At 37.5% G+C, this 12500-nt stretch overlaps 1 protein-coding gene across 4 annotated transcripts in view; it reads left to right on the top strand.

Moving 5' to 3' along the window:
* The window catches only part of utrn (utrophin), a gene marked incomplete at its 3' end in the record, with an annotated part of 231004 nt that overhangs the window by 166207 nt on the left and 52297 nt on the right, over positions 1 to 12500 (top strand). For all 4 annotated transcript variants that reach the window (XM_079588189.1, XM_079588190.1, XM_079588188.1 and 1 more), the window contains exons 59-61: positions 946 to 1006; positions 8018 to 8079; positions 9400 to 9474. In XM_079588189.1, coding sequence (XP_079444315.1) covers positions 946 to 1006; positions 8018 to 8079; positions 9400 to 9474 — 198 coding nt within the window. The remainder of the gene's footprint in view (positions 1 to 945; positions 1007 to 8017; positions 8080 to 9399; positions 9475 to 12500) is intronic.

Genomic DNA, 12500 nt, shown 5'->3' with positions numbered 1-12500 from the left:
TTTTTTTTCAGTTGTTACTCTAAATTTGTTTTATATTCGTTGTTCATACAAAATGTACAATGTAATTGATTGTGTTGAGTGTTAATTTAGTTAATTTTCAGACATTTGCCACTTCACTCTTATTGAGGGGACAAAACTCATTAAAATTCATTTGATTCTAATTGACACAAGTTTACACTCGCGAACAAACAATAACTGTCAGCCATGAAAAATTAAGCAGCCAGTGTCAGATACTGTGGAAAATCAGAGATCACACACACACACACACAAAGCTGTGTTTAATAATTCAGAGGTTAATTGTCGACTATTTTCTGTTTCATTGGACTGTCAACAGTAGTCATTAACACACACACACTAGATTCAGTTTTAATGTTCCCTTTATTGTGCCAGTAACATTTAAATGAAACCACAAGATGTGACAATAACACTGCGTACAAATTATATTCTCTCTCTCTCTCATCTCAAGGTCTCATCAAACCTTGTTTCCCCGTTTTTTCCTCAAAGGTTGGCGGCAAATACTTTTTTTTTTTCTCACTTTGAATCTTGTTACAACTCCTGCCATGTCCTTTTCTGTCCTATCCTGTCCTTTCCCATCCCATGACTGCGCCGGGAGTCTCTGCAGCTCATGCTTCGATCCGTAGAGTTCAGTGTATTGGGTAATGCTGACGCGATTCAAACTTTTTTTGAGTTTGGTCTTTGAAGTTGTATCATCTCGTCTCCCATGCCATTAGCTTCAAAAGCAGTGTTGCGTACACTAAATTCTGCTGAGAGAGCAGATGTGTAATATATATCATCAAGTGTGTACCTCTGGAGCGAGGGTTTAGTGTCGGGAGAAATTAAAAGAGTGCGGGTCCGCTGATACGAGAGAGATGTTCTTAATTAATGCTTCATTTCCCAACACCATCGTGATCAGACCCCATCTAATCTTGTGTTATGTGTCCGCAGCTTCAGTGCAGACGCCCTGGCAGAGAGCGGTGTCCCAGAATAAAGTGCCCTACTACATCAAGTAAGTGCCGTCTCTCACACACTCACACACTCACACATCTGTTTCCATGCGGACTGATCTCTTTAGGGCTTTGGAAGCAGAACCCACTCTGTTTGACAGCAAAGTTTGGTGTGAAATCCACTTTGTGAACTCAGAAACACACCAGCGAGCTGATGCACGGCTCATGTGCTTCTCTATCGGCATAACACACTTCCAGAACTTTCACAAGTAGATTATTGTGTATTTTCACATTTTGCACTGTCATTCAAAAAGTTTGGGGTCGGTAAGAAACCGCCATTTTGTGAAATATTATTCAAATAAAAGCAAATCGTTTTCTGTTGTAATATATTGTGAAATGTAGTTTAATTCTGTGTTCAAAGCTGTATTTTCAGCATCATTACTCCAGTCTGCAGTGTCACATGATCCTTCAGAAATCACTCTAATATGAGGATTTGATGCTCAAGAAACATGTCTTATTATTATCAATCTTGGAAACCATTTAACTGCTGCTATTAGTGTTATAATTTTTTTTCTTTGTGGAAAACTTTTTTTTGGTGAATTTATGAATAGAAAGTTAATCAAAAATCAAAATTTATTTGAAATCGACATCTTTTGTAACAATTTAAAAGTATTTACTAGCACCTTTGATCAATTTAATGCATCCATGATGAATACAAATATTTTTTTTTCTTACATCGTAAATAAATATCCTAAATCCTGACAGTCTACATATATCTTACTTATCTGGGACCCCAGGGTCTCAGTGGAGATCAGGTTATTCACGATAACTCACATTTGTCATGTAAAAAACAGTCAAATTCAAGCCACCATGGCAAGCTGGATTTGTTCAGAAAATGCATGCTTGATTTCGCAACGTCTCTGCAGACTACAGGCAATTCCCTCAGTTACACATCTTTTGCCTGAATACATTGTCCCTTCAAGTGCCCATCGAGAGAGAGAGAGAGAGAGAGAGAGAGAGAGAGAGAGAGAGAGTGTTGCATACAGCATCCTGACAGCACTGCAAAAAATGCTTTTCTTACTTAGTATTTTTGTTTTGTTTCCAGTCCAAATATCTAAAAATTATTAAATCAAGAAGCATTTACTAGAGAAGTAAAATGACATAAGAAATTCTATTTTGTTTTAAGATAAAAAGAAAGTAATTTAAGTAATTTTTGCTTAAAACAAGCAAAATTATCTGCCAATGGGGTAAGAAAAAAAATCTGAATTAGAATGGAAACCAAGAATTTTTTTCTTACCCCATTGGCAGATAATTTTGCTTGTTTTAAGCAAAAATTACTTAAATTACTTTATTTTTATCTTAAAACAAAATAGAATTTCTTATGTCATTTTACTTCTCTAGTAAATGCTTCTTGGTTTAAGAATTTTTAGATATTTGGACTGGAAACAAAAAAAAAATACTAACTAAGAAAGTATTTTAATTGAGGAGGATTAATGACGTGAATTAAGATGGAAAAAATAATACTAACTGAGAGAAAGAATAATACACTTTATGGAAATTCCTCCGTGATATATGTAGTGTTCATTAAAATGCATGGTTACTGTAGTTACTCGTCACTAAACTGAGTTGCCGAATTGTGCCGAACCGATTGTTCCATGTCGTCCAGATCCCTGGAGTTTTGTAGTGTGGAAAAGGAGATGAAAGGGGTGTGTGTGTGTGTGTGTGTGTGCGGCAGGTGTGTTGTGAGGAATGGCCGGTAGCTGAACTTCTGTTGTGCGTATGGCTCTGACAGCACCCATATGGCTGTGCATATATGAATACACCGAGATCCTTTTTTCCCCTTCATCGCTTCATTTCCTGAGGGAATCTTTCTTACATTTCCACAAAACCCTCGTGTGAGACTCTCTGTGCTCTTACATCTAGAGCGAGCAAACGTTTGCTTCTCTGTACAGTGTGTCCTCGCGGCTCATTGATCTCGCTGCTGTGAGGCTGGCTGAATTAGCAAAGCGGATTGGCCTTTGTAATTAAAAGCCGCTGACTCTCTCTCTCTGTCCCGGCGGTTGTGAGGGAACGCCTGACCCCTCTGAAGACAAGAGCAATCTACAACTACTGATTCGTCTGTGTAATAACTTTAACGTCAAAAGAATTGCGACAAAATAAGTGGGTATTTTGTGTGGCAAGGTGTTTTCACCATTGGGTTATCTTTAATAAAACATCTTTAAGTGGTCAACAAGTGAGCAAGGAGCCAGTTCTCAGGCATTCACACTGTTCCCGCTCTCATGTGCCTTCACATCTCTCTGTGTGTTTTTGGTTATGTCCATGTTTCACTCTCCTTTATGCACAGTATTGTTTGTTTGTTTGTTTATTTATTTTAACCTGCCCACTAGAACATTATTTTGCTTATTGCATCGCAACTTACTGAACTAATAAATACAAAGGAAATATAAAATGAATATATTTTTAGTATTATTAATATTGTTACTAGAAGAGAGATGTGTGAAGGGGTTTTATTGTTGTATATTAAAATAGGTGTGTGTGTGTGTGTGTGTGTGTGTGTGTGTGTGTGTGTGTATTTATGTTTATAACTATTATTGTTGTTTTTATTATTAGCATTATTTTTATCATTATTCACATTTTTTAAATATTATTTTATCATAATAATGTTTCTGTCATTCTTTCTTAACTTCACCGAAAGGCTGTCTGTGTTCATTTGGATCGGTCTTATATAAGTCATAGTTCCTGCGGCTCACATGAGTGAAGTACTGACTCTTCTCCACTGAAACACAGACTTTCTCTAACACACACACACACCAATACTTACACCGACTCATATAGTCAAACAGTAATTGGAGAGATCAAATGGATGAATTGTGTTTGAAACTAGAGTGCGAGTGTGTGTGTGTGCGTGCGTGTGTGTGTGTGTGTGTGTGCGTGTGTGCGTGCGTGTGCGCGTGTGTGCGTGCGTGTGCGCGTGTGTGTGTGTGTGTTGGTTAGTATGAGCTGAGATTTTAGAGCATGTCAAGTGGAGATGATGATGATGTCTCGAATGTCAGACCTGCATAAAGAGTGACAGAGAGAGGTCGGGTCGTAAGGAAGGAAAAGTATTTTATCTATGAAGTATTTTTGTTGAAAAACTTATTTCTGTAACTCTTAACACTGTTTTGTGAATATAATGAGTTGAGTAGAGTTCATGTTTATTCATCTCAGTGTGTGAGAACTTCAGAGAAGTGTGCGTGTGTGCATGGTGTGTGTGTGTGTGCGCGCGTGTGTGTGTGTGTGCTGAGATGAGAGAGCAGCATTTAATCCTGTAAGCAGCTCGCCGCTGTGAATAAAACACATCTCACATCCTTTACTGTAAGCGTGTGTGTGTGTGTGTGTGCTGCTGTATGAGCGCTTGTTTTCTGCAGAATGTAACTCATTTCTTAGTTGGTTTCAGTGCTTTGCACATTTACACTACTGTTTAAAAGTTTGACATCAATAATACTTCTAACACTTTAAATTGATCAAAAGTGACAGTAAAGACATTTATATTGTTACAAAATATGTCTATTTTTAAAAAATCCCTTTGAAAGAATTTTCTATTCATTCTGAAAATCATGTAAAAATGTATTACAGTTTCCACAAAAATATGAAGCAGCACAACTGTTTTAAACTTTGATAATAATCAGATTGTCAGATGTTTCTTGATCATCATATCATCATATCAGAAAATTCTGTGTAGATCACAGGAATAAATGACTCTTTAAAACATCACAACGGCTATTTTAAATTGTCATAATATTTCACAATATTACTGTTTTTACTGTATTTTTGATCATATGGAGCAGCCCCTCCCCTTTTTAAAATAGCCAATGGTGTTTCATTTATATGACATGTCGGCCAGAACTGTTGAGCTTGATAAAGCCGCATTTGACAGCTTCTGTCGGCCACAGTCTAACGGTCTCCCCTTTGAGATGGAATATGAAACTGTTACTAAACATATTCATGCTGAGGTTGTGTAGTTTGAAAAGTGTACTTTGTATAGATGCTGTTTTTAAATGTATGTTGGTGCACGGCACCGGTGTTATCTCTTCCTCTTGTCCGTGCTTGTTTCCAATGGCGAGTCTGTCTGACAGTTTCTCCTCCTAATCTCCTCCATATTGCTTTAAAATATAGCGTTCTGTGCAGAATTAAATTGGGTCCGATACATTTTTTGGTCTGCACCGACTCAATCATATAATTTGCTGTAAATTCGCCCCAATGGAAAGCATATTTACACTGTCTGAATCGTTCCCTATCCCCTATATAGTGCACCATGTGCCATTCATCATGTAGAAAACAGTAAATGTGTGAACAAGTGACCGATTTCAGCCGCATCTTCCTCGTCTATTTATAATATAGGGGGCGGGGCTTCAGATTCTAGAGAGCATTTGATTGGACAGAAAATCTGATGAGAAGCTGAAGTGCAGTCCATATTGGCGGAAGTGAGAGACTTTTAGTTTTGAATGCTTATATCTTCTAAATCTGAATTTTGTCATTGTTTTGGAGCACATTAGCTTATAGATAACCTTAAGGCTAACATATAGCCTACTAAAAGCCAAAACAAAGACAAAATTTTGCTTTCACGGGGACTTTAATAGAGATGTCTGAGTGTCTCAAATCCGTCACTTGTGGGGTTGACGACTGTTAGTGTGTCACCGTAACAAGCAGCTGTTTAGACACTGTAGTTTCCAGTAGATGACACTTCTTCGCTGTTCTCCTGCTGTGGTGGAGCTGCGTATTTCACCGTGTGCAGTAACCAGCCGAATTACCCTCCAGACACTCCTGTACACTCCTGTCCTCACTGATCCTCACGGCTGAAAATCAATTACGTGACAGAACCATCATCCGCCGTCACCTGGTCCATGCATGCGTCAGTAAAGCTGAACCCCGCAGGCCCATCAGGGTCTATTTAAAGCTGCACTCGTCCCTGGCGCTCTGTCTGTTGTGTCCGGCTGAGACGGACAGCCTGAGACCGCTTGAGCCGCTCGCCGGCGCCGGCGGAGCGGAGAGGACCTCTCATCAACCTGTGAATGAGATGAGCAGATTCACTTAACACCTGCTGACAGCCTCTCAGTGAGACACAGGCTTGTTTGCTTAAGATTGTGTGTGTGTGGAGCAATTCTGGTGTTGGACTCAAGACTATAACCACTCATTATTTAGCAGCTGATTGTTAAAGAAATCCCCAAAATGCACCGAAATATACATTTGCATCAGTGACTCCCCCTCATGCCATGCCAGAGGTGTGTGACTCTCTTCTTCCCAAGTGATTTTAGAAATATATTTCAGCTCTGTAGGTTCATATAATGTAAGTGGATGGTGACCAACTTTGACAAGCTTTTTTCTACTAGCAGTGGTATAAGTAATCGCCTGAATAAAGTAGTCAAATGTAAAATAGCATGCATAGTCTTCACTGTATACATTAAAGACAGATTAATCCTTATTAAAGCTACAAAAGATATAAATTCAAGAGCACGGAGTGATTTTCTCTTTGTCTTTTGTTGTTCGGTTAACATTAATGACGCAGTGCTATTGGGCTACTGTCACTTTAAGACTGAATGCACGGGTTCAATATACTGTTGCACATGCGTTTTCTTTCTCAACTCTTCACATTCATTTAAGACAAAACCGACTGTGTTTACGAGAATACTCACCACAATTACTTTTTGAGGCTATTTCATGCTATTTGAGGCTATTTGATGTATTTGTCTATGTTTTGTACAGCCGGGTCTGTAAATGTGCTTTAGAAATAAAAAAATATTGATTGATTGATATTTACATTGTGCACATAGCGATGGATGTTATTTAAACTAAGTTTAAACTAAGTTTAAATAGCAATATATTCAATTTGCACTAAGTGAAAACAGCGATAGATTCTACTCACACTAAAAATAGCAGTATTTTCTTTGCAATAAGTGTAAAGAGTAGTCATTTTGTTTATACAGTACTTATAAATAGTTGCAGATACTATTTGCACCACATCCTGAAATAATAACAGAGTTTAAATGATTATATTTATTTAAATTATTAAATGCATACCGCCTTATTGGGACAATAAAGCCCTCCCTACATCCACCCCTAACCTTAACCGATACACACACATTAGACACTATTTCCACTTTTCTAATATTTTCTTCATTTTTATTGAGAATAAATGCCTTTCCAATCTGATATGTGACGGGAAAAAGGAGGTTTGAGTGAGTTTGGCAAAAGGTGGATTTGACCGTGTGTAGATGTGCATCAATACTTTCTGCCGTGCGCCTTAACCCTACACTATTGCTGCTGTTAACAACCCAGTGTTGTCCGGCCCAAGCAGACGTCAGTGGGCGGAGTTAGTGTAAATGGCCTCCGCCAGCAATGCAGGCCGTCTGCACTTAGACACTAAATAGACACTGTAAAAAAAAAGAAAAAAAAAAAGCCTTTTTACTGTGCAGGCAAGCGAGTGTTATTGAAAGCTCATTTTGCCAGCGGAGAAATCCCACTTTAAGTTGAAAAACCAATGAAGAGTAGAAATAGGAACATTATTATTATTTAGACCCAGTGAACCTGACCAATTACAGAAGACTTCTGATTGGCTAAAACCCCGTCGATATCCACGCTAATTGCCAGTCCACCGGTTTACTCTCTCCGTGCGCTCGTGCCAGACACTGAGGGGAGGAGGGAGCATGTAATGGCAGCTGTGTTAGTGAGGTCAGCCGAGTGGACACTTCTCCAGGGCTCTGGATGAATCTGTCAGGTCACATCTGAACTGAACCAAGTGAAATAGATAGCACAAAGAATCCAGTCCACACACACACACACACACACACACACACACACACACACAGTCAGAGCGTATTGCTCTTCCTCCATGTCTGCTCTAGATTTTGATCTCATCCGTTGGATTCTGCCGCTATCTTCTTTGGTTCTTTCTCATTCAGCTCAGTCGTTCACTCCCTCAAGCCTTTTTGTGTCCAAGATAGCGTCTCTCTCACAAGCGCACACACACAATAACAACAGACAGTGTAAGTTGTGTGTTTGTCAGTCTAATTCTCCCTCTCTGTCCTCTTCTGCAGTCATAACAGTCAGACGACATGTTGGGACCATCCGAAGATGACCGAGCTGTATCAGTCTCTTTGTAAGTGATACACACACACACACACACGGTCGAATACGTCTTTTGTGCCCCTAGAGATGCGCTGAGAGAAACTCAAGTCTCACCAAAATACACAGATGAATAAATACTGGACAGCAAGTGTCCGCAGAGGCCCACTGTCTGTTCAGGTGTGTGTTCGTGAGGCAGGAAACCTCTGGAGACGACACACACACACACACACACACACACACACACACACACACACGGCACCGAACCAGATGTGAATCAGTCAGTCAGATGTGAGAGTTTAGTTTTGTGTTTGGTTCAGGTATATATGTATAAAAAATTATTAATACTGTTGTTATTTCATTAATGTCTCGAATAAGATTTTATGTTCTATATTTTAATTTTAGATTAAGTTATAGACATTTTTAGTTTTTTTTGTCATATATTATGTTTATATATATATATATATATATATATTTTTTTTTTTTTTTTTTTTTTTTTCTATAATATATAAAGTTATTTTGTAGTCATTTTTGCACTTCGTCTTTAACTTATTTGATTTCAGGTAAATGCCAACGTTTTATTTAGTTTTTTAGTTTTCAGTTTTAAATTTCATCTAATGTTTATATTTTATTTTATTTTATTTTATTGAGCTAAATATGTGTAATAGTTTTAGACGAAAAATAATGACAAGTTACTTGTATTTTATGTATTTAATATTATGTTATTGTAACTCATTTTGCACGCACGGTAAATCTAAAAGAAGACAGTACAGAATGAACTTTTTTGGGTTTGGAAATGTAATAGAATCAGTGTGTGTCAGGCTAGGTCGTCAAATTAGAAACCGTGTTAGAATGGATTTTAAAATCAAATTGTTTTCAGGCTGATGTCAGATGTGATGTGTGTGAAGTTGACAGATAAGACACACATCTTGCTCTATTGATCATATTTTGTGTTAACCGTTTTTGACCTTTTCTTAATAAGAACAGTTCAACCGGTTACATGACCTTTACATGCTTTTTTTTCACTTATTAACCTTAACCGGTGTCAGATCATACTGGTAAACACGCTCATTAACACACACCTTTTTTTAAAGATGAAGTCAAACATCGTATCAATCTGCATGTCGTGTCCTTTTTCTTGTGAAATATTGAATTATATATGCCGTTTATAACTTATGTGGTCAAATGAATGTTGTGGATGCGTGTGTGTGTGTCGGATGTTCCTCCGTTTATAGATTTAACATGTCACAGTGTTGTTTAGACGAATCATCCAGAATCTGGTTTCACACACAGTTCACTTTACAGTCTGTGTGTTGTTCACTTTCCTTGTGCTTTCTCTTCTGTTTCCATACAGCTGACCTCAACAATGTGCGGTTCTCCGCGTACAGGACGGCTATGAAGATCCGCCGGCTACAGAAAGCCCTCTGCTGTAAGTGTGTGTGTGTGTGTGTGTGTGTGTGTGTGTGTGTGTGTGTGTGTGTGTGTGTGTGTGTGTGTGTGTGTGTGTGTGTGTGTGTGTGTGTGTGTGTGTGTGTGTGTGTGTGTGTGTCTTCCGCCGCCTCCATGCCTCACGTCCTCATCATTTGCATCATGTGTTTGTTTTTGAGTTGTTGATAGGTCTATTTGAAGGGTGTAAACAGGGAACATGTCCTCCATCGCTCCATCATAGACGTGTTCAGTCGCTGAGCGTGACGCCATGAAGAGACGAGCAATAACACCTGCATGTTAACCGGGTGTTTGCTTTAACGTGAAATTCTGCCCGGGAGCTTGGTTTATATTAGTGTTATCATCGGGGTTTGAAATTAACACCCGCCAACCCGCAGAATCAACTGTGGCGTGTAACGCTGTCACATCACGAGCCAGTTTGGCGTGTTGTTATGTTTACTCACTGTGCTGGGGAAGTTCGTGTAAGACAAATCTGCGCAGATGTAGCGCAAACACTCGACTCGTGAGTCATCGTGATATATTACATACAGCGTATTGTGCAGAATCTGCTCATATCTGGCTCACTTGAACATTCACGTCAATACACAACACATAAGCAGAAGCAATAGTGGAGATTAAAAAGCGTTAACAGAAAAGACATTGCTATTTTCCAACATCCTACACGTGTCTGATATTCTTTGTACTGTATTGATCTGACCTCCTAAAACACATTTTTGGTGAAGAGGATGAAAGAGGAAGAGGAGATGCTGGATGACAGGATTGTGTTTGAATAAGAAATGTGTGTGCATATATATATATATATATATATAGGCTGTAATATGTAAATCTGGTTTATTTATTTATTTTTTGCTAGTAGAAGTTCTGAATAGCCGGTAACTTAAACATTTAGTAGCCAAATTGGCCGGTGAGTGAGAGTGAATTTCAAACCCTGGTTATCATGCTGGGAGGCTCTGCCCACAATATCAGTGCACATAACTCTCTCTTAAACATCATATCTTCTGATGCGCTGTTATTCTGTTGCTTTCTGTATATATGAAATACAGTCAAATCTAAATGTACTCAGACTCCTTCAACATCTCTCACTTTATGAGTGTATTCGCTTTAGTTCAGAAAATGGTTATAAAATATGACAATAACTCATCAAATCGGTTAAATTGTCCATCCTTCTGTTAGACTGTCTCACACATGAATTATGCTGAATATCTGTCAGCTGTTAAATTTAACTAATAAATTAGATGATTCCAGTTTATCTCAACCAATCACCAAGCAATGCTTCATTGTGTTCAGTCAGTCTGTGCTGTAGATAAGAAAGGTCGCATTAGCAATTAAAGAAAAAACACTTCAGCAAAACATGATCAGGTCAAAGTGTCTGAATAATTTTTGTTCCCAATTTTTTATATAAATGTTACTGGTAGTCACTGTATGAAGGATATTTGGGTGTAATATGCCACAGTTTACTTTATTTTGCTCACTTACACAAATTAACCAGAGTCCTGCAGCCTCTAGTACAAAAATCTCAAAAATGATATCCGGTTTCTCAATAATTTTTGGTTTGACTGTATTTACAAAACATGCCATGATTAAGCTCATACTGGCCAATATATTATGATGCTTACACATTTTGTTCATCAAGATCATTTATGAAAAGTTGTATTGCATTGTTAAAACACGTTCACATCTGTATTAGTTTTGGATAATAATATTCCAGTATTCACTGCGATAATAATAACAATAATGATAATGTTTGTGTAACAGAGACAACCCTATTCACGACCTTATCTCGTCTTGTATTTCGAGATTTAATAACAGGCGCTCTGTTAGAGTTGCTCAGTTTAGATCAGAGACGATTTAAAAATCATGCTCCGAACTGTTTATTGAAGTACTCAAATGACATTTCTTTTAAGAAAATATTGCTGTTTATGAGAATGTATAGCTACAAAATATGCTCTTTAATGTGTTTTTAATGACTTAAATGACTATTTAATGACCTATGTTTAAAATATGTCCTCTGTATCTTTAGCTGAGCCTCAGTCTTGTCTTGATGAGATTTCTCTTCTTACGCCCCAGAGATGGAAGCTAGAAACTCATAATCTAGAACATTTAAATGCAGATGTTATATGTATATGGCCAACAAGTAAACCAAGAGTATTAGTTACTCTTCATAACAGTATTAGCAGACACTTACAAAAAATGCATATGAATATCAGTCGTCACTCTACAACACCCAATAATGTCTTATGATATTGAAATGCTCAGTTTTATGATCAAAGTTCTGTAGTTTTAAAATATATGTGACCCTGGATCACAAAACCAGTCACATGATGTCCCACGGGTTTATTAGTGGCAATAGCCAACAATACATTGTGTGTATCAAAATGATATATTTTTCTTTTATGCCAAAAATCATTAGGATATTAAGTATAGATCATGTTCTATGAAGATATTATGTAAATTGCCTACCGTAAATATATAAAACATGTATTTTTGTGAGTGAATGCAGCACAATCGTGAACATAAATGCACAACTTTAAAGGAGATTTTCTCAATATTTAGATTTTTTTTGCACCCTCAGATTCCAGATTTTCAATAGTTGTATCTTAACCAAATATGGTCCTATCATAACAAACCACACATCAACAAAGCTTATTTATTCAACTTTAATATGATATAAATCTAAATTTGTGACTGGTTTTGTGGTCCAGGGTCACATACAATGCAATACAACACAATGATGATTGAGAGATGATTCCTCAAAAGCCTGATGATCATATTTGATACTCATGATTTTTCTAATAAATGATGGATAATTAAGTAAACCTAAGTTGCTTCAGTCCAGTAAATATTCATCTTCAAACGTAACTAATAAAGTCAGTAAAGATTTCACGGAAAAACACACATGAGCTGAAGTTGGACGTTTGTACAATTACACTAAAAAGCTTTTACTTGCTACACAAGTATAATCTGTGAGTATCAGATGACAGAAGAGAATGTGTTTCATGATTAAACATG

Source organism: Phoxinus phoxinus, assembly GCF_949152265.1.
Source record: "Phoxinus phoxinus genome assembly, chromosome: 18".
Lineage (NCBI taxonomy): Eukaryota > Metazoa > Chordata > Actinopteri > Cypriniformes > Leuciscidae > Phoxinus > Phoxinus phoxinus.
Note: the sequence above shows the minus strand (reverse complement) of the source record. Positions and strands in the feature narration are given on the sequence as shown.